At 44.8% G+C, this 23,248-nt stretch overlaps 1 protein-coding gene across 2 annotated transcripts in view; it reads left to right on the top strand.

Annotated features, from left to right (window-relative positions):
• The window catches only part of ntng1a (netrin g1a), a 113,438-nt gene extending 90,441 nt beyond the window's left edge, over positions 1-22,997 (top strand). The window contains exons 5-8 of one of the 2 annotated variants that reach the window (XM_008280218.1): positions 2,829-2,855; positions 7,382-7,426; positions 8,473-8,532; positions 22,078-22,997. In XM_008280218.1, coding sequence (XP_008278440.1) covers positions 2,829-2,855; positions 7,382-7,426; positions 8,473-8,532; positions 22,078-22,334 — 389 coding nt within the window. In that variant the 3' untranslated portion in view covers positions 22,335-22,997. Of the gene's footprint in view, positions 1-2,828; positions 2,856-7,381; positions 7,427-8,472; positions 8,533-10,087; positions 10,256-12,587; positions 12,723-22,077 lie in introns of both variants that reach the window. The other variant, XM_008280217.1, reaches the window with a different exon arrangement.
• The last annotated feature ends 251 nt before the right edge of the window (positions 22,998-23,248 follow it).

Here is a 23,248-nt window from a genome sequence, read left to right as displayed (position 1 = left end):
AACTCCAGACAGTTCCTGGGCACTTTTCTCTTTTTCCTCACTGCGATATGAAGTCCTGCACCTCCAGGGAAGCAGGACGACAACGACTAGAAGAAGAGAGAACTTAAACACGCAATATGATGCCATTGTAATGCTGGGAATCATTAAAAAATAAAACAAGGAGAGAAAGAAAAAAAGAAAATGTGACGATATTTCATTTGCTAACATTGATTAAAACATTTTTTAAAAATGAATTCAACGTGTACAAGATTGGCTTCAGGTTATAAAGTGTCCCCGGGCATTAACAGCACTGGAAAATAAATTGGACCTACTTATGTTTTTACATTTCTACTATTTCATTTAGCTTTTATCCAAAGTGATCTGAGAGGCAGGTACAGCACAAGGTAATTAAGCTTAAGCTTGTTAGAGCAGTTTATTTAAAATAAAATAAAATAAAAAAAGGTTAACGTCTAAAATTAATTTGTTTAAATGTCACGATTTCATCCTTACATCGGGTTAATGTGTCTGACAGAAACAACACGTCACGGATGAGTAGTTCAAGGACCATTAAGGAAAGCTGGAAATCTCACAGTTCTTTCTGTTTTGACAGCTTCTGGCTCTGATTAAAGGTGTAATTTTTGTGATTTCCTGAAGATAACATGCCTTTCAATGAAAACCTTGTAAAGCAGATTGCTATACTTTAACTACAAACATCAGCGTTAAGCATCAGGCTTCTGTTATCATAGTAAAGTCAAACACTGTGTCCTGAGCTTTCTATTTCCTGATGTTCGCCGTCCTGTGTGCTGCCCAATCAAACAGCAGTTGGCAATTAAGATGATTGTGATCGTGACTGTCCTTGCCCGGTCCTGCCCGTCCTCTGGTTCACATCTGTCCTGCCCCACGAGGTTTGACATCTATTACGCTCCGTCTCCATATGTCGGCGTAGCCTCCTGCACTTCACGGCTCTCTGACAGGTCACAGATTTGGCTCCTAAACACAACCTGCAGGCAGAGATCAGAGGAAACGTGATTGAATGACAGCGGTTTGATCAAAGTCCGCGTACACAAACGCAAACATGCGCGCTCTCAGGAAATCCTCATGTTTCCTCCGAGTGCTTGGAGATGCTCGGCTCCATCAGATGAAAGGCCCCACCGAAAAAAATCCTGCACATATGCCTCCTCAGCTTCCTCAGCTGTAGGTGTGATAGTGAGCAGATGATGTGGGCTAGAAAGGAAGAGAGAGGCCTTTTTATTTCATTTCTTCTTCCTCGGTTTAGAAGAAATGTGGGCGCATGTCTCCTATCGCCCAGCATGCTTCCCTTCCCGTAGCGAGGGGGTTGTTTGTTTTTGTGGGCAGGCTGCCTTATTGGGGGCAGGGGGTAGAGCGAATGGGAGGGAGGGCCTCCGTTCAAAGGGATGATTAGAAAAAGTGGAGTTGGCGTTCGGTGTCCTGAAAACAAATTCCTCTGAAGTCGAATGCTGACCAAAAATACACAGCCACTGTGTTCGCGTGCCTTTGAGGAATACAGATTCAAGCAGAGAGGAAAAAATGGCAAAGTGCTTTCTAGCGTTGTCATCCGACGACGCCGCCGCCGCGAACACGTGCGCCATTCACATCCACGGTGCTAATTAATACGCAAACCAAGATGTCGGCGGTCGGTTCAGATGGGCGGAATGACGGGCGTAAGAAGTCTGCGAACGTCTCAGTCTCCTCAGATCCTCGGCCAGCCAACGTCCTGGTGTGGGAGAGATCTGGTCACCATGGGGATGAGACAGACTGTATTATCTGCTCAGTGGCTGCCTGGCTCAAGAGATTGCTCGATGGAGGGACGGATAGGCAGGCAGCAGGGTAACACATGTCCTCCTTTGGTGTCAGAAGCAGAGTTTGCCATCTGATGCGATCGGATAGGCACGTGTGTGATTGTGTCCGCGCTCCTGTTGGAAATAGTCTAAACACCGATGAGCACTAATTACTAAAATATTACAGTCTGGCCGCCAGGAGTCACAAAAATGGGTGTTGGGACATTTTGGGGTGTGCACCTTTTAGGATTTAAAATTTTAAAAATACAATGTTTTGTGGGTGTTGTGATACCTGTTGCAATAAAAGTGGGAAATAACTGAGAATGAATTTGTGACTCCAGAAGGATTTAGGTGTTTTGTAAAGGGGCACATCTGCATCAAAAATAAAAGATAGTTTAAAAACAGCTGGAGAAAAAAAAAAGCAATTTGGAACCTTCCTCATGTGGTGTTGCACAGGCAACGACAAAGGAATAGTTTATTTTTTTTTATGCTTTGGATGGATTCAGATCTGGCTTTGCACTCATTTGAATGGTCAAACGAACTAGGTGTGTTGCTTCATGTAGCGACCGAACGCCGTCTTTCTGTAGCCAAAATATTTCCTTGCAGCTCCCTTTGCCCTTCTTTCAATCTGATGTTGTTTGTCAGCGCTCCTCACACATTCTGCTGTGCACATATGGAGTGTGTAGTGATTTTTATTTATTTTTTTGACAGAGACAGAACTGGGCAAGTCTTCTTTTTTGTATCAAGCAGGAAGCAAAGTTTTAGCAGGATGACCTAAGTCGCTTCTTGCAATGTTGATGCTGAAGCCACATGTTGTGCAGTTCCTTTAGCTGTGGCAGGGGGCAGCAGTGGCCTTTTCTTAACAACTGTGTCGACACTGCTAGCATTGCCACAGCCTTACAGCTCATCAAGATGAGTCTGGTAGGTCCATCAACTTTGAGGAAGTTTATTCAGGATTAACAGTGAACCTCAAGAAGAAATGTAAATGTTTTAAAGTGGATGTGCTGTCTTAATTGAAGTTGTTCTTCTTCTTCTCTTCCTCTCTTGCAGGTATTCCTAATAACATTGGTCCAGTTAGTAAGTAAACACTTACAGAGGAACTCTACGAGTGCTTGATGCTTTGCTTTGCCTATTGTTCCGCCCTTCATCCCCCAACTTGGTGCCAAGTGTTCATTTCTGATTCCTACAAAGAATCGCTCAACAATTCTTGACTAACCTGTTTTTTTTGGGGGGGTGGGGGAGGAAGAGGGGTCGCTGGGGGGTACATATAAGCAATACCTAGAGGCTATGTTGTCATGATGCGGGCATATTAATTTACTTTATCCAAACTCGACTGAACCAGATAACACTTGCCTGGCTCTGCATGCTGAATGTCATTTGTTTTTTTCCCCCTCTCTCCCATGCATTATAAATAAATGGCATCTAGACTTTATTAAAGTGCCAAGACCTCTCTGGCAGTATAATGTCACAGGAGGTCATTTTAATATAAGCCGCAAGCGCCTCGGCTGGTATTATCTTCGTCAACCAGTAGCCCCTCAGGAGGAGGAGAAAGAAGAGAGGTGCCATGTCTCAAGTTACCGCTGCCTGGAAGGCTGTGTGATGCAGGAACCGTAGGACTGTATTGAACAAGTCAAAGTGCATTCACAGCCGGGCTCAATTCTCCTTAATCTTTTTTTTTATTTTTTTTTTTATTGCCCTGTTCTTAGTGAGTATCCTTTATTCTCTGGGCAGCAGATTGATTAGTAAATAGCTCCCTCTCCCTCGCCTGATCGTGATCCTACATAGACTGGATGGTTAAAGAGACATGCCAGTTTATCATAAAGTAGCTCATCTGAAGTTAAATGATGATGAAGAGCCGTTTAGACATGCATCTCCATGCACACGCTCCATCAGTACTGGACATCTGCACATCCAACATTGCTAGACTTAATTGTAAATCCCAATTTGGTTTAAGGAATATTTCCTGGAGGATTTAAAAGCCAGGCGTTAGATGAGAAGATCGATACCACTCTTATGTGTATTTGTACGTTGAATATGCTTCGAGCTAAGTTTGATGCAGCGCTACGCAGATGACACCCAATTATATGTCCAGATAAAGCCTGATGGATTCTATATTATGTCTGCAATTAAAAATTGGATGTCCAAACATCTCCTGCAGCTGAACGACTCCTAATCAGAGGTAATTAAGTACCCCCCGTAGCTGCAGCACTAGCAGCAGCAATAATCTCTCCTATGGTCTGGGTGCTTTTTGTAATAATGTGTGAAAAGAGGCCCACGACGTCGGCGTTATTTTTGACTCGGTTGTCCTTTGATGCTCAGGCGACCGAAGCAGCTCGGTCCTGCTCTGCCCTCCTGAGACGGCCGACCACGATCGGGTCATTCCTTTTCTCTGCAAACTTAGAAAAGGTCATCCGTGCTCTTATCTCATTCAGACTCCACTGTTGCGATGCACTTTAGCCCGGTACCGGCAGGTGAAACATTCAACGACTACAGCTGATACAAAACGCCGCCGCCGGGCTTTTAACAGGTACTAAAGGAAGCGAGCGCATTACACCACTCCGCGCTGCCCTTTGCTGGCTACTGGAGAGTTTTAGACTTGATTTCAAGATTTCACTGCTTGTTTTTAAGGCCTTGGATGGTCTGGCTCCTGCCTTTATCTGCTAACCTCCCTATGAGGCCGATCGCTGCTTGAGACCCACGGCGGGGCTCCGCTAATGGTTCCTAATTCTCGTCATGTAACCAAAGGTGACCCGGCCTTTGCTGTCTGGGCTGCCTGCCTGAAGACGTTCGGCATGCAAACTCAGTATCCTCTCTTCTTAAAACTCGCTGCCATAGTTTTCTTAGCTGATGGTATTTGCTGTCGTAGTAGTAGTATTATTATTATAGGAGATATTAGCGATCTTCTCACCTAACACTCGGTAAAATATCAAACTGTTCCCTAACCTCTGATAAAAGTTCTGATCCTCTAAGTTATTCTCGTGGTTCGCTTTCACTCAGCATTCGGTTGATGCTGGCCGAGCCGAGGTTTCCCAGTGGACACGTGCACAACACATGCCGACTTGTCTTGTTTTCATCATTTTAAGGGCTAAGATGACTGCTGGGCAAGTTTCCCATAAACACGCTGTGGGCGACATAGGGTGGAAACAGATTGTTCCCAGGTGGTTTTTAATCAGGCTTTAGCGATCGCTGTTTGTAAAGTCCGATGCTGTGTCATGAGTCAGAAATGGACATGTGGCCAAAGCCCTCACCCTTCCCCTTGAAATCCTCCCACTGCTCGCCTCCGCCACCACCTCCTTAGAAATGACGCTTCCTCTCCACGCATGGCACGAGTAGAGCTTAGTGTGTGTGTGCATGCTCTTCATACATGCTGTATATACATACATACATATTCACTGCTGCACACCACTCCTCTCCATCCGAAACACGCCAGGCCAGACCATGTCCGACGGCTGTCCTCAAATCCTCTACAGGGCGAGTGTGCATGCTGATAAGTGTGTGGTTGTGTGTGTGTGTGTGTCTGTCTGAGTGTGTGTTTGAAGGGGAGGGGGGGGGTTATGTAGAAAGGACACTCTGACAAAACCAAAGTCTTCACTTCTCATCCAGATTGGCCCACAGGGATTTAGATTTCTCACGAGTGGCTGTCGAGTCACAGCAGCAGCAACACAACACTAAAAACTAAACATGCTGACTGTTTTTTTTTTTTTTTTTAAGCACGCTGACGAGGACGAGGCTGTTTTCAAACACAAATCAAATTTATTTAATAAACAAGGAATAGAGTCGGGGAAAAAAAAGGTTATGATGTCCTTGAGGTTGTTAAAAGGACTGGAAGCAAAGCTATTGTGTGGGAAAGAAAAAAAAAAAAGAAAGCCCTGCACTTTTCATGTTGTTGTTTGAAGGTAATTGAATTCCTTATTGACTTTTCTCAATTCTATTTCAAGTTTATTAAGCCAGGCAGAATTGCCTAATGCGGACCATTAAAGTGAAATTAATATTTTAAAAAACAATTCTGGCTCTGCAAGATTGCATTTCATTATAAGTATGGCATTGATTAAAATCCGTCACCACTCATTTAGCTCACCTTACCTGAATATTCCCCATAACAAAATAATTAATGGAACCCAGATGTGTATTACATCTAATCAATTGCCAACACAGAATAATTAAACATTAACTTACTTTACCAATTAGACATCTGAGATCCGGACAGTGCGCTTTTTCTCGTGTGTGTTTCCATTTTCTCCCACGACGGCGCTCGCTCCGTGTCGTCGTCACGCCGTAATTGTTTATGTCCTTGCGAGTCAGATTTGTTTTTGAGCTAAATGCCTATCAGAGCAACAAAGGATATAAACACAGATTAGAAAAAACAAGGCACTTGACAATTTTGAAGATATATAAGAGCTGAGCTTGAGTGGTGATGTGCTGCGCTCTTTTTCTTAAACTCTTTATTTGTTAATCTGTCATATTTTTTTCAAAGAGCCTCTCATCCAGTGACTCATATGACTAGAACCCACTGGAGATGCCGCAGTCATCATAGATGCCAGGATCCCCACGCAGGATCAGTTGTGAAACATTTTTTGGGGAGATGAAGAAAAAATTTTTTAAAAAAGGAGAGAACAGGATGAGACAGGAGATATGATAGTATTTTGTTCAAGCAGCAGTTTTGATGACTGCTAATGCTGAGGGTGTTTTAAAACCGACTGTCGCTGTGTGTAGACACGCCAAGCTCACAGCTAATTTATTATTTAATCCCAGTCCAGTAGAGCCATTTTTCGTCATTCCCAAAAACGATTCCACCTCATGAGCAGCGGTTATGTTCTCTATTCACACATAGGCTAATAGGCTTCTTGCCAAGGCACCGGTGGATGTTAATTGCCCAAGATTGCATGATTCATGGAGTCAATAGCGAAAGGACAGAAAGATCAAGTGAAGAGATGAAGGGGCACAATGAGGAAACTTATCCGTATTCCTCCCTTTGCTTGAGTCCTCTCCATTTCCAACCGCAAAGTATTTCCCTGACACGGAAATACTGACTTGTATGTAATTATGAGGTTATGCTACCCACAGCAGTCCGTCATTCCAAGTCCCAACACCTGCCATTATTTATTCATTGTTATTCCTCCACCAGAAATACACTGTAATTAGATATTGATTACATAGTCAATGTGATGAATTAAACAAAATGCCCCCCTAACGTCTTCATTTGCTATACATAGTTTAGACTCTCTTGCATAAATCATGACTTAAATACTAAGTTTAACAGGGTTCTTTATCCTTTTTTTTCTTCTTCTTCCTCCGTTTTTCACCCGTCATCGCCATCGCCATCAGCATACACATACACAGCCAGCCCATGGAAGTCACACAAATTACATACAACGTCCTCCAAACGGGTCTTTGGATGCATTCTCTCTGCTCGTCCATGTCAGCCCCTTGCCCCCATTGTATTTGCTGTTTCCTGATTTTTTACTGATTTGAGTCATGCTGGACATGTTCGTGTCTCCAGTTGTGTGTGTCAACCACCACGTAGTCCCCCCTCTAGACGCTCTGTAAAGTGCATCACAACAAGGACACATGAATAACTCCTGGTTTCTCTCAATTGCACGCAGTTCGGCCGAATGTGTCATCCCTAGGTGTCGCTAACCGAAAAGAAGGTAGGCATCTAAGATTACGCAACACTTATGTTTTTTCACAGATTTATTTAACTCGAGTGTTTTTGGTCGGGGGTAGTATCTTACCCTTCCTCAGCTTTCCTGACAGAAAGAAAAAAAACATTCTCAGTCTGCTTGTCTTGCTCTTGATGGAGGCTCAAGAGGAGGCTTGTGTGTTCGTAGGGCACTCGTGTTGCAGCGCCGCACTTTATCCTCTCAAACACGCAATGTGTGCTCTGGACATAAATACATAAAGTTTTTAATTAGGTGTAGAGCTTGCAGGGACGCTCTGTTGTGCATCAGCTCATCAAGACGAAAAGCAGGAGAGGTTTCATGGTGGTGTTATGCAGATGTCGCCCTCATCTCAGGTCTAATCCATCGCGTCGATGTGATGTGCAGCCACCTCGCAAGCAGCTAGCACACGACCACGCAGCTCTGTGTTTCCATGACTGCAGCCAAGCGCACACAGCGTATGTGTCAGGGCCTTGTGTCGCCAAGGACAATAGCAGAGGCTGGCCCTATTATTTCTTTTTCCCACTGTTTGTTTTATGACCGGAAAAGAATGGAGGGATTGATGTGTTCACTGCTAGCCAGTTTTCTTACCCACGCTCCTGTGCACAAATTTATAGGGTGAAAATTCTTGGCTGGCCTCCGCCGAGGTGGAGAGTAGTTTGTCAGGGGATAGTTTCTGTCGAGGGAAACATACGCAGAGGCTTGAATTATACAAAGTACTTGTTAATGAAATGAAGCGTAAAAGAGGGACCATAATATTTGAATTGTTCGGCATCTAAGGCATTTGTAACAGATGCTGCGACATGCAGCCAGCTTCACTTGGCAATGTCACTCCTTATTTCCCGATGCCATCACTCATCATTATTGCGTATGTTTCTTTCTTTTTTTACTGTTCTATTTTTATTAGGCATGATGCTTGGTATTCTTAATTCTCTGACATTACATGTGTTGTGTTTAATTGCAATATCATGTTTTTGTTTTTTTTGTTGTTGTTTGTTTTTTTTTTGTTTGTTTGTTTCTTCTTTTAATTTGTCTAGTAGCTCCTCAAGTTGCATTGTCCACTGCCCCTTCTGTCCACGTTGCAAACAGCAAGCGAGGTAGGAGCTCTGGAATTCATACCTTGCCCCCCTACCTTGACACCCCAGCCCTCTCACTGTATGATGTTCCTGTCTACCTGTAAGCCCCCCTAACCCTCTGCAGCACTAACCCCGGGCACCCTGGACTGACGGCTTTCACTGTGCAGGATGGAATCGCTCCTAAACACTATAAAAGTCCCTTGGAATCATTTTACATCTCAGTGCAAATAAAGCGGTTGTTTGAGACTATTTTTGGGGTGACGTATTTCCAAGACTTTTTATTCCTCCCCCTCGTGCGTGCATGATTTATGACCTTAGCCTATTTCTAGAAAGGAGAGATTATTTGTCTTCTGAGAGTATGTCTGCCAGAGTGAGGCGTCCAACGTGGAGGATCTGAGCTCGCACTCAGATAAGACTTGCTGATTTAGGTGAAAGGTAGAGCGAACTGGACTCGCCGTTCCTTCTCGTCCGAAGCCTCGTCGGGGTTGTTAGCGGCCGGACAGAGAGAACTGACCTCAATACAGATTCTTAATAACCACAATCCCTTGGACGAAAGCCCCGCCGGCTAACCCCCCTATTCTGGAGCCGTGAGTGGGCTTTCTGTCCGAGCGGCTGCCAGCGAGGCTTAAGGGTCACATCTGTCTGCGCTGTGACACATGGTGTCAGTGGTCACTCAGCGTGGCAGACTGATCCTCAGCCGGGGAGAGCTGAGCCGGGGCTGCACCCCTCCCGTCCTGCCCGCCTTGGGGCAGGGCTGCCACTGACTATCACAGACCGTGGCAGAATTTTTGCAGTCCAGCTTCGGCTCCATATATCTAATTAAGCATGACATAACTCTGGATAGCAGGCAATGACACACTTCCTCCCAGCTGCAAGTCACCATAAGCTCACCAGCCTCACTGATTGCTTTTTGAAGACAGTATCCTCTAAGTCGGGTTGTTAGAAGCCTTTAAAAACAACCGCCCGGCTACTTAATAAATATCTGTCAGGGGGAATTAAGGATTTCTTGGATTGTAAATAAAGCAGTCATTTCATAACGGTGGGTCGTGATATTTAGTTTCATCTCATCCTCTCACTTCAGATCAGGTAAACCATGACATTAAGCTCAAATACACACAAATCCTCAGACTTCCCCCCCCGCACCATTCCCAGTGGTTGAAAGGTCCATTCCATCCATGGTTTGATCTGCCTTACGCTGTGTGGTGTTCGTGTCTCTGTGCCATCATCTCGGAGCCTCGTGTTGTGGTGTGCTTGAAGTGATGTGACCTCTTGGAACGCCGTGCTTTTTTTTTGATGTGATGTCTTTTCTCTAACTCTGGCTGTGCCCATGCCAGACTAATCATAAAAGACCCACCATCTACCTCAACATCTCCTCCTCCTCCTCCTCCTCCTCCTCCCTACCACCGCGCAGTACCTCCATTTTTAACCTCGCATGCCATGGTGCCTCGCTCAGACGTTTGCTAACCCCACCGCCGTAGCACTCGCAGCAGTAGCAACGATTCCAACACTCCCTATCGCGTCTCTTTCTCTTTCTCTTTCTCCCCTTCTCTGGCCTTCACACTTCTTTCTTTGCAAGACTGCGAATGCTTCGGCCACTCCAACCGATGCAGCTACATCGAGCTGCTAAACACCGTCATTTGCGTGAGCTGTAAGCACAACACTAGGGGCCAGCACTGCCAGCTATGCAAGCTGGGCTACTACCGCAATGCCTCAGCAGAACTGGACGATGAAAATGTGTGCATAGGTCAGTCCCCCACCCGGCCCCCTTCACCGCCACCATGCTTTCACCACAAAACACTTTCTTTGCCTCACTTCCTGTCTTCAACTCCTCACCAGAGAAAGTGCCACCGCTCATCCCTCACCACGCCATCGTCACCACACCTTCCTCTCTCCATGTCCATCACTGGTCTTTTGCTTCTTCTGCTTTCACACAGTGGCGTCACTCATTTGTCAGAAGAAGTATTGAACAAGATGCAGGATGATAGTCAGACACATTATACATTTGTACTGATTCTTGTTTCGGGTGTGGTATCAACACCTGCAGACTGATTAAGGCTTGATGCAGTAAAGCATGATGTGTTCCTAGCTGGTTAAATATGTATCGAGGTATCACTTTTTTGATCTGCTAGCTACATTACATTTCGTGTTAGTAGCATTTTGCAGTTGGTTTCCAGCTGCTAGCTTACATTTTTATGAGCATACGGTGAGATAAGTGTTGACATGAAGCTAGAATGATCTGATGTCACATACAGAAAAATATAGCATGAACACAATCCAATGGAAACACCAAAGATTTGGTCAACACAGCTTCATCTGAAGGGTTAGCTTTGCTGCTGCCGCGGTTTGAGTTAGAGTCTCATACAAAAATTACCTTTTGCATTGAAGAAATAGTTTGGTATTGTATACTAGTACGTTATGTGAGAAAGTTTTGGTCTTTGCAGTAAATACAAAGCTGTAGTTTGCAGATAGTTAGCTTAGCTTAGCACAAGTACATGAGATTGAGGGAAACTGCTAGCTCTGCTCTGTCTAAATGTGAAAAAAAAATGCAACCAGCACCTTGGAGAGCTCAAAAACTAAAAATTGTCTCAGTCCTGGTTTTCCACGATGTATACCTTGTGAACGCAGCGCATTTAATTTTACTTCTGACACACATAAAACTGATCATTAAACTGACAACTGTGTAGCTGAGCATGACTCTTGAATCACTGCCACCTTGAAGTTATAAAGTTAAAAAGGCCATTTGTTCCTGGTGTTTCTGTTATTCTGTTCATGACTGTTATGCAGGCATTCATAAACTGCATCATCTATTTTTCTTATGTGTAAAAAAAAAAAAAAACTACATCCCACATCGTTCCTAAGGCGATAGTTTGGCTCTCTATTGAGTTCTTTAGCTTGCACGTGTTGTGCAGATCCACAATGCTTCGGCGCCAGGTGCACTTGTGAGTCCTGAGGGGGGAGTTTGACAAGCGACAAGAGTTCTGAGAGAAATGTTGCAGGGGAGTCACACTGCCAGTCAGAGGTGCCACGCTAGTGCATATGTCATATACATGAAATGGCCTCAGGAGTAGCAGCTGAAACCCGTCACAAGGCATTACGAGTCACCGAGGCGTTACTGCGTGCCAGACCCGCCGTCACCCTGCCTCTCTCTCACTGACCCCCCAGTTTGTCACTTGCCGTCACCTCTCTCCTCTCGCCTTACCCCTGGATGTCACTCGGGTGCAGCCACGTGCAGCCAGCACAGCCACAGAAGGTGCAATGTGATGGTCAGGGACTGTCAAAATAGGTGTCACTTTGACTGCAGAGTGCTTCAGCTGCTGTGGAAAGTCGGAAGGTCAGTGGAGTGTAGGACGCGAGAGGCTTGACAGGTTATTCTTTACAAACTGCTTTTTATTAATTGTGCCACGTGACTGTTCCCGGTCGTTAATGGCTAAGAGGCGTTAAAAGACCAGGCCGAGTCCCTATCGGAGGATAAATATGAGTATTTAGAGTTGTTAGAATTAAAGAACATATTACAACAATGCCCATTTCAATGTACCGCACTCTCATCCCTCTGAAAACCTGACATTCACTCTTTATCTTTGTTCCACGCCGTCATCCATCTACCACCAGCTCATCACATTTTCCGTCCTCTCTTTCCATCTTTTTCTGTCTCTAACTGTATGAATGACTCAGATTTTAGAAGAGCATGTTCAGATAAGCTCACTTTGTCCATCTGAAATCAAAGCTACTGGTAATGCTTTGCATATTTGCTCATTGCACGCTCTGTACTACGGCAAAATTAATTATATTTTGATTACAAATATGTTGTAATGAATATAAAATGATCATGCATCTAGAACCAGCTTCATTTCTTTCTCATTCTGTCTCCATTACAGTTGAAATGGTAGCATTTTTTCTCCTGTATGAGTCTTTAAGTCTATATATTTTTTAAGATAATAATCAAAAGCCTTGCTGAGCTGATAATAGAGCTCGAGGACTGCGGTCCGCGCTGTGAACAATCCTAGACGTGTGCCGGGAAGTCAAAGCAACCACCCTGTTCTCCAGCCTGTGTGTATGTGTGTGTCTTGTTTTTCCAGAGTGTAATTGTAATCCCTTTGGCTCAGTCAGTGATCGCTGTAATGGCACAGGATTTTGTATATGTAAGGAGGGCACTACAGGGCCTAAGTGTCAGGAGTGTCTACCCGGCTATTTGTGGGACGATGGCTGCAAATGTAAGTAGAACCACAACCCTCCCCACCAGCAGCTCCAGACTGCTCTCCTCCTCCTGCCTCCGCTCTGTCTCTCCCCTCTATTCTCTCTCTGATGTCTTTTCTCTGTGTGATTCCTGAGCTTTGGCTGGAAGAATGCGAGGCACATGCGCAGCACACGACCAGCTGCCTTGACAAACACGGGCCTAGCACGCAACACCAGCTAAACCCAACACACTGAAGCCATTTACCTGAACCCGCATTTCACACTTGCCGTGGCTGCGTTGCCGGTGTAATGTCAGTAGGTGCCCTTTATGGCTCAAATAGAGAACAAAAGCAACGGCATGGCAGGATGCATGCTGCTCGGTAACTCAGCTATCCAGCCGTGTCGCACACCAACAACACAACAGCTGAGTCAATATTGTCTGCTTGACAGGCTGCCTGTGATCTGTTTGAGTAGCCATCACTCCCAATGTGCCAATCCACAACAGGACAATGTCATCCAACACCAACATTTTTTAAAGGAGAATGCAGGTCATTTTGAGTTCCAGCCCATTTATTTATCGTTTTGTGTTCTCCTCTGTCATGTTGCAATGCATGCCCTGTGTGGTCTTTTGTTGTTGTTGTTGTTGTTGTTGTTGTTTTTTTTTTCTTTTTCATTGGTTCTTTCAAGACGAACTTCACTGACAAACGACAAGAAAGCGACAAAATAAACCTTCGCGATGGTGGATTTAACTGAACAAAGCCTCTTTCATTTAGTTTGTAAAAAAAAAAGACTCACAAAGTAATTGTCAGATCAGATAATTGCTGCTAATTGGCACTCACCACCACCCGTCTTTGTGTCGAGTTACTTCACATTCGTAGACCTGTTCCACGGGGCAGTAGCGTCTATTTGCCCCCCTCCTGAAGTGCAACATTAATCCCTGCTCTCACTTACAAAGGTGTCCTAAATAAGGTGTAGCTCTGTTTCTTCTCATAGATGTAAGTGGTGGTATCATCACGGTGACACGTTTTTTCTGCTCCTGTTAATCACAAAACCTGAAATATTGATCCAATAAATCATTTCTTAGTGCAATGCAAAGGACAGACTCGCTTGTCTTTATATTTATGCTCGTTAATGCCGAGACCATTGTGGAAAAGCTTTTAAAGGCCTGTGCAGTCTTAAAGCTGCAGAAAGCTGAAAAAAATGAGACGACAAAACAGCTTGAAGCTAAAAGTTAAAACTTATTTGAGCTTCAAATGAGACTCCAGCTGCTGAGTGAAGGTTCAATGTTTGTCCCACTGTGCCACCACAACCTATACCCTCTGATCTGATCTGGTGTTTAAAGGCCTCTGATTGGCTGAAGAAGGTTTTCTAAAGCTAGTAGGAGGTTAGTTTTCTCTCCGACCACTTGAGTTACAATATGTTAGATGGCTAATAAGGAAGTTTTGACAGATGGCATCACATAAACATTGCTTAGCCTAGCTTTAATATCATCTTTATGTGCATTACTGATAAATCCAAACTGGTGAATGTCGGATTCTGATGTTGTCAGGAACATCGACTCAAAGGAGAATTCGTTATGCAAAAGTCAGAAAGGCCACTTTTTTCTCTTTCATGACGTCTGACTGTATAAAAGATGGACGTAACAACTGCCCCTGGAAAATGAAGCCAAACCTGGAAGTGTCAAAAACCTGCAGTGTCACTACGTCCACTAGCTGCTGGCTCCAGAGAGCCCTGGCTCCCATAGACTCAGGATGTTTTCTTATTAGTTTTCATGGTCAAATCCAGAGATCAGGTGGCCAATCTGAAAATAAATCAACACTGAAAATGGTCAACATTTTGCGGGACAAGGGGCGTGGCTGGCTTGATTGACAGTCGGCAGCGACCATACAGACGAAGCGAGCAGAAGGCGGTAAATGTGGGCGGGCAGAGAGGGCCCGCCTCTCAATCTGTCTGACCAATCACTGCTCCTATGGCTCCGCCCCCCTCCAACGATTTTTGCGTCACTGGCTCCAAAAATCCAAGATGTCAACCAGGAAGTAGAAAAACCCTGGCTTCATTTTCTGGGTGACGTCACCGTAGCTACGTCCATCTGTTATACAGTCTCTGCGTCTGACTCAGTAGACCACAATGCAATGCAGGCACACGGCTTTGTCTGGTTAATCATTAGAGCTGTAAAAGAGAGGGGCGCCTACAAAAGAACTCACTCATGATGGATTCCTGCAATGCTCTGAATCTTGATCTGATCATAACACAACCAGGCGGATACATCAGACTAAATGTTGAGTGTGTTTAATGCAATATTTTGACAGCAGATTGTTAGAAACATCCCTTCACTGTGGTGTTTAGCTTTTGTTCGTAGGAGTGCTTTAAAGCCTGGTGCATTGTGATTTAAATTTATTTCAGTAGTAGCTTCTGACAGAGATGGATGCTCATTAACATGCACACTTTTTGACTGTTTGTACTAAAATATTCAGCGTGCGTTGCGTAAATACGCTCCGTCAGCATCTGTTGCTACGCAAAAGGTAGGCGTGAAGGCAGACCCACGTTCCATAGCAGGAAGAATCCGGCATTACCCGCCGAAATATCGAGGATGCTGAGCTGTACAACGGCAGTAATTAAATGTTTACAAGTAACAAGAGAAAGTGGAGGGGGGGAGAAGTGAGAGAAAATATATTTTTGTTGTTATGCGGTGCCAAGTTAAGCAGATGGGAAGTCACATACAGCGAGAGAGAGCACAGAATGGATCAGTAGTTTTATTTGTCAGATTAGTCATGAAGCAGTGATCAGAAAATCAAACAAACAAGCTCTGAGTGAAGTATTTGTATGTTCTCAAAACTTCTGCATCAGTATGCCTCAAACTTTTCCTCCCCCTACCGGGAGATCTGAGAGCTTTAAGCAATACTGCAACACTTAAAAAGGCTGCGAACACCCAGCAGCGTGGAGGGATATGTAAAAATAGTCGGCTCCGCAACGTCACGTCTGCCTGATATGGGTTTTCATAAAGAGTTGTAATTGCCTGAATAAAAATTTTATAAAAACTCCTCCCTCCCTCCCTCCCAGAGAAATCTATGAATATAACAATATTTTTCATTTCAGAACATTCACTTCTGGGTACAAGACGTCTCCTGCAGAGAGTTTTATTGATGTATGTGTGATTCTAAGAGAAACCTTCAGATGAGCAGATGAGTCTGTGGGTGTCCTTGCATCCAGCATTCTGCACAGAGAAGGTCAGACGTCCAGGAGAAGAAACAAGGACCAGAACACATCTCATAGAGAAACTCCTTAGTAATACAAGTACATATGTATGGAGGATGTAATTAAGTGACTTTTCTCAAACTACTTCTATCAAATACAGTCATGACTCGATAATCCGACACTAAATGTAAAACCTTCTTTTATGTCGGATTGTCAAGACGGAGGTCCAGATACAAGGAGGGCTTGATGCTGGAAGGATCATTAGTTGTTCATTATTGTTCATAGTTGTTATAATAACTAGTGTGTTGTTAGAACACTACGCATCGCTGGAGTTCAGCCTAACTGACCAGTACGCTGGTGCACGTTCCGGCCACTTCCACCCCGGGGCAGCGCTCTGACGGGGTGGAAGTGTCCGGACACTAAATGTAAAACCTTCTTTTATGTCGGATTGTCAAGACGGAGGTCCAGATACGAGGGCTTGATGCTGGAAGGCTCATTAGTTAACTATTGTTCATAGTTGTTATAATAACTAGTAGGGCTGGTCCCAGTAGAACTTTCTGCTCTCTGGATATTCAGACCCAATTAATGATGAATGTCTCAATATTCTGCATGGTCGGGGGACACTTCCACCCCGGGGCAGCGCTCTGACGGGGTGGAAGTGTCCAGAACACACAGGCAGTACTTGGCTGCTGATGCTAGTTTAGTTAGCGCTCACACTTCTGTTTCCTCCATCGGTGGCGGCGGGGGAGTGGCAGATACGCTCCACCGTTACCATCCATGTTTACTTCCATAAACACTGAGCACGCTCGCTGCGTGTGACGTCGTCGTGTCCTCTTCTGCGCATGCGGGACACTTTTGGCTCGTATGAAGTTCACACAGCAGATCACATACAAGTCGCATTGAACTGGAAACGTGAAGGAAGTCACAAAGAAATCCTCATTGAGCATCAAGTCCTGCAGTGTGAACGTAGCCAATCTGTGGGATTGTTCAGTCAGATAATACGCCGTCATCCTTATTGGTGACATTAAATGTCATGTCGGAGTCAGAATCCAAGGCTGTCGCTATGTTAAGGCTGTTTTTATGGGTTTCATGTCGGATAGCAGGTTTAGGATTGTTCAGGGTCGGATTATGGAGTCACGGCTGCACTGTAACGTTTCCCAGAATGCAGCACCATTCAGCAAACAGACCGTGTATATAGATGGCGATCGTGATGATGGTGTTTAGTGCACGTTGTTGTGCTGACAGTCTTCAAAGATGAAGCTCTGACTCCATTGCATTGTGGTCTACTGAGGCCTTGGTGCAGACATCATGAGTATTCTTTACTCCACTATGGATTTTCTTCCTTTATTGTTGTTCATGTTTTGAAAAAAAAAAAAGAAAATGTAAAGAATCCCCCTCCGCTCCGGCAGTAACTTAAAAAGCCACTTTTCCGCTGGAACTAGAAAGATTACCTCAACAACAAATGGGTCGCAAAAGTGGAAAATACACCCGGCTATGAATTTGTTGTCACATTAGCTGCGCAATACGATTTCCAACAAAAAAGTTTTAAATGGAAAACACCTGAAATATTGATTCTATCTGTCAGTGATCCCCCCGACTGGAAAAGTTTGAGAACTTTTCCGTCTTGACCTTGTTTTTCTGCATCCCTGCTGCTGCAGTATTTATGTGCATGGACCAAACCCGATCTGCATGCAGGCTGGAAAATGCAATTAAAACTTAAATCTCTCGTCAAACACATCACTTTCCCAGGCAGGCACACCTAGTTCATCGGTCCCCTCTCTAAATATTATCACTCATATCAAAGGCAAACGCGACAAATCTCGTCATTTACTGCCTGTGCCGGCTCTGTTTACATGCGCTAATGCAAAACGGTTAATGTGAGGAACTGAAAGCAGACAAAGGTGCAGAAAAGAATCCTCACAGACAGTAAAAGGAGAGTTTATCAACCATTATAGCCTCTGCTGTAGCTTTATGTGCCCTCAGGTGGTCGTCCCTTCAAAGTGCGATCGTACCTTTAATCTTACTGACCCTACATCTTCGCCAACAACTTGTTATTGACGCTTCTTTTTTAAATAATCAATACCTCTGCTTCATTTTGGACTTCAGCTTAGCTTAATTGGCAGCCGACGAAGCGCCGTGCCTGCAGGGCTTTGCCATTACCTGAACATTCCTTTGAAATCAGCTTAACTGGCGATGCAGTTCGGAGCGTCGTGCAGCATTTAATGGGAGCGTTCACTAGTTTTATGTTCACACGATGCACATCAGCTACGGATAAGAGAAAATTACAACATTTTATTAATGAAGCCCTTAGCAATATTTTTCGAAAGAGCTGTTTTGCTGAATGCACGTGTTGTCATGTTTGACCTTCGCCTACTTTCTGGAAGACGGTGAACCAGTTCTGAAAGCTGCTAGCTGTTAGCCACCCCACTCGCTAACATTTACTTATAACCAACACAACTGAACTGAATGCTGCCACTAGAGTCTTATTGTTAAATCTGGCTGATTACAACTGCTCAGAAAAGCAAACTGACCAACTGGATCTGGACGACGACCTTGACTGTGTTTACTTGCCAACTAGCGTCGTGGTTATGAGGCCGATCCTGGTTTTGATGTTTACACGGAGCACAAAGAAATCTGGTTATTTACATCTCTATGATAAATACTAGAAGCCCGGCTGCTGATTACTACCTGCTGTTTGCGCGGGCACCTGCGATGTTTACAGCCAAAAGCTGCCAATTTAATCTGACATTCCTGTAAGCGTTAACCTAACCTTCAATTTATTTGACTGTGGATGTTTGAAAATGAGCCCACTTTGGCTCACAGCGAGTTTCACACTAATAAATGCCAACATTGCGGCGTGGATTTGGCCTCCTCACCTTGTGACCGGCGGCGGGAGGCGAGAGCGCCGGAGAGCCGTGACCGGTGGGAAAGGCTCATCCTGATGGAGCGGAGGGAAAGTTTCTGTTCTGCTGAGCTGTTCACGAGACCAGAGGAGCCATCAGTAGCACCAATACCGGTTCTTTAGGGAATACAGCTGAGTTACGGACCAGTTTGGGGTTCGTAGAAACAGAGGAAGTAAATGTGTGGGTGTTCTGTGGTGGAAGAAACATCCACCTGGCTGAAGCATCATAAAATAAGATGTATACATCCAACAGCGGGCTGCAGGGTGGCGCAGTTGTGGCCTCGCAGCAAGAAGGTCGCCGGTTCGTGTCCCGGTGGGGGCACCAGGATCTTTCTGCGTGGAGTCTCCATGTTCTCCCCGTGCAGCGTGGGTTCTCTCCGGGTTCTCCGGCTTCCTCCCACAGTCCAGAAACATGCTGAGGTTAATTGGTGATTGTAAATTGTCCGTAGGTGTGAATGTGAGTGTGCTTGGTTGTCTGTCTCTAAGTGTAGCCCTGTGATAGACTGGTTACCTGTCCAGGTGAACCTGCCTTCACCCTGAGTCAGCTGGGATAGACTCCAGCCCCCCATGACCCTAGTGAGGATTAAGCGGTGTAGAGATGATGGATGGATGGACATCCAACAGCATTCTTTCCTCCATCTAGCCAATCTGAGCCTCCCAATCCCCAAAGAAAGACTTCTGAAGTTGGGATATGATGTTTACATGCACAGAAATAGGATGCTTCAAAAACCAGATCATAACCAGGATTATCAGGTTCATGGAAACACAGTCAACGTCTGTCAGTCCCCACAAACATGGAAGTCTAACAGTCAGACTTCATTCAACAGGTTGTGTTGGTTTTAAGTGGGATTTCTCCTCCTCAGCATCAAACATTGTGCACAGCAAGTTATCGTCACAACAGTCTCTTTGTATTTAGTTATTGTGAGGTGCCGCCATCGTCTCTTATGAAGCTAACACTGCTCGAGCGTCCTGGTCTCCCGAGCCGTCGCCTCGTCGCACCAGCTTGACCTTGAGCTGCTTCTACTTTGACAAGCTGGCCGACGGTGTCTCGCACCTCATTTCAAGTATTTTTTGGGGGGAAATTTCGAGTACAGGAGGAATACAAACCATTAAGAAATGCATATTAGCATTCTATCACGACATCAAGGAGGAGGAAGATGGACAAGATGAAAGGTCATTGTCTAATTAAAGGAGTCTCTCCTGTGTACTGATCATATCAGGCCCTCATGATTCTTTAATTAATGCTTTTGGCTCTTCCTTGTCATCTTGGAGGAGACATTCTAATTACCAAGTTCAACTGTTGCCTCTTTACAAGCAGAAAACCAAGAGAACAAAGGCTGGCCATGTTTTCCAGGCGGCGGCGGCGGCTGTGCTCTTATATATCGACTCATTATTGTAGTTTCCTGTGAGTGGCCGAATTGGTCATGAAATTGATATGTCAGTTGGAAAAAAGACAAAGATGGAGTTCAGATGTCTTATTTGGATCTGCTTGTGCATGGTAATTGGTGAGCTGTGGCCCGAAGCAAAACTTACTGAGCCAAACAGCGGCTCTCTTTTCTCCGACAGAACCGACGTGGCACAAATAGGATTCGCACAGTCAATGTTTCTTAACAAGCCTCCCATCAAAGCCCTATTTGGCTATTCCTGGGAGACAGCATGCATCCAATCCGCAGCATTAGGAGAGAGGTCTTATATTTGTTATTGTGATATTTATGTCCCATAGAGTTCATAGATTGCTCACCACATTGTTTTCCACTCCCATAAAGGACTGAAATGGGCAGAAGTGGCCCCTGTGTTTATCACTGTTTATTTGTCTCTGTTGGTTTATTAGTTTGTGCAGCGCTGCTTTGTTTGCCTCCAGCTTGCTTGACAGCTTGCCTCCGCTGGGAATAGAGTGGCCTCGGTGTCCCAGCTCTAAATATACACCAATTTTCACCTGACGTTCAGTTTGTCTAAAGTCAGTGCTGCTGTTTGGGGAAAGCCGCGCTCGGCTTTGAGGAAAGTGTGGATTTCTGTTGCTGCAACGCGGCTGATTTGATTTAATAAGGTTTGTTATTAAACCGACGGACGGGAGTCTCGTTAGAGACAGAGTTGTGTTCCAACTGCAGACTGTAAAAAAAAAAAAAAGCTTTAAAAATCCTCACTGTTGTCACGGTTAAATGTCAGCTGTTGTAACGTTTAACTGCATGTCATATTATTATTATTATAGGAGGATGTGAGGTTTTTACAGAGCGTACATTTGGAAAAGAAGAATGAAAAATCTGCTCAGTATAAAAACCTGAAAGGTGGCATTAAATTCTTTTAAGGTTGTTAAAACTATAGAAGAAGTGTCACATCTTTAAATTACAAGTGTGATTTAAATAATTAAAAAAGGACCCTTAAAGCAATTGTGTGTTAAATTTTTTAAAATAAAATGCCTTTTACTTCCACTGGGAGGCGCCAGATGCAGATTTTTTTTAATGCACATGGCAGCTTTAACATGTTTGCTTTCTATTGAACCTCCACTAACATGACTAACCTTATCTGACAACAACTTTAGAATACTTTACTGCAATGCATGCACCAAAGAGTTAGCAGTTAGCATCGAGCTAATCATCTATATCACATGCATTTTAACATGTGTCCTAAATTTTTTGCTCCACAAGTGAAATGTTGATGCGCTCGCTCAACATTATGCGAAATATACCTGTTTGATTTCTTGCAAAGTTTTTTGGATGAGACGATTGATGCGGGACTCGTAGCTGGAGCGGGTTAGCTTAGCATAAAGACCAGAATCAGGTAATAAAATCTAGCATCAACCAGCACCTCGTAAGCACCTCATGTTGTGCAGTAAAGTGTTTTCCATGGGGTGTTGGGTGCTCGTATAATAACCACCATGAAAACATTCAGTTTTTCTGTAGAATAAATGAACTGCAGCCACACAAGGTCCCTATTTCAGGTCCTTATGCTCAGCTAAACTCTCCGTCTCCATATTTAATGTGCAGTTATTAGTCTGGTCTCTGTCTTCATCTGACTGCAGGCAAGATGGTGAATAAGTATATTTCCTCAAACATATTCCTTTAAGAGTTCAGAAGTCTGGAATTAAACGTGGTCACGCTTTACTTGAAGAACGCCTCTTTGTGAGTTGTTTCAAAGTATTACGCGAACTACAAATCTGAATTTGCCAATCTTTTAAGTGTCCTCCAGTGTTTTCCTCTTGCGTCTGAAGCTCTTCAAGTAAAGAGTCGCCTGTATGTATGTGTGTGTGTGTCGGCTTCTCACTGCTGTCTCCTGTCTCCACATTGCTCCCATCGCAGCCCGGGTGTGCGACAACGAGCTCCTGCGCTGTCAAAATGGCGGAGTGTGCGTCAACAACGTCCGCTGCAACTGTCCTTCAGCCTACACGGGCCTGCTGTGCGAGAAGCCCCGCTGCGAGTCGGAGCTGGGCGGCTGCGGGGGCCCCGACTCGGGCCAGGCCCCCCTGACGCCTCCGTCCACCTCCGGGCTGCTGATGCTGCTGATGCTGGGCTCGGCACTGCTGACAGAGGCCTCCTGCTGGCCCGCCGTGCTCTGAAGAGACCCGTTACCTGGTGGGAGTGACACGCTTCCCGCCGCCTCCACCTTAAACCCTCCCATCCCTCCTTTCAAATAATCAACACCCATTTAAAAAAAAAAAAAAAAAAAAAGAACAACCATGAGCTTTCTGGACTGTAATGTACTGAGCTTCTCCGCCGCCAGACTCAATGGACACTCGCGCTGACAATAAAGGGAATGTGCCAGACAAATGAGTGCAAAAAAAACTTTTCATCTAATTTCAAAGAATATATAGAAATGAAAAAAAAACATATACTTCTAAAAAAGCCAGATATTATTTAAAAGATATGAGTAAGTGAGCGTTTGCCTATTAAGAGTAAAATGAGCAGAGAACAGTGAGTCCCCCTCCTCCCCCTCTAAGCCATACCAGGTACACGAGCTCCTTCCAGTTTGAGAAGGGATAACCGAAGATGACAGACTTGTTCACTTCCTCTCTTATTGCCACGGCAACAACAGCTGCGACCAATCAGCTCTCGCACGAGGCCGACGGTGGCCGCCCGATCCCCCTCGGGATGCTTCTGCGAGTTAATGTTGGCTGGACTGACGCCGAAGAAATCTCTCAACAAAAAAAACCAAACAAACAAAAAAAAAAAAAAAACTGTCCCCGCTGAATGGCAAAGAACTGGAAACCGTTACACTTGGACGACAAACAGAAAGAGGTGAAAAACCCCCCAGGAAGCATTCTTTGCTGTCAGTGCATTGTGGATAGAAGGAAATCTGTCCGGACTGCCGCTTTGTGACACTGAACCTCGCCCACGTTGATCCCTCTCTATCTTTCTGTCTCCCCCCCTTCGAGCTCTAACTCATCCTCCCTCCTGTTCATCCACTTCCCTTCCCCTTCCCGTCCTCCCGTCCGTCCCACCGAGCCCCTCGCCATGCTGCCACTGACCTGTG

The sequence above is a fragment of the Stegastes partitus genome, unplaced genomic scaffold (assembly GCF_000690725.1).
Source record: "Stegastes partitus isolate 25-593 unplaced genomic scaffold, Stegastes_partitus-1.0.2 Scaffold186, whole genome shotgun sequence".
NCBI lineage: Eukaryota > Metazoa > Chordata > Actinopteri > Pomacentridae > Stegastes > Stegastes partitus.
The sequence above is the reverse complement of the archived record's forward strand: the minus strand, read 5'-3'. Positions and strand labels throughout refer to the sequence as shown.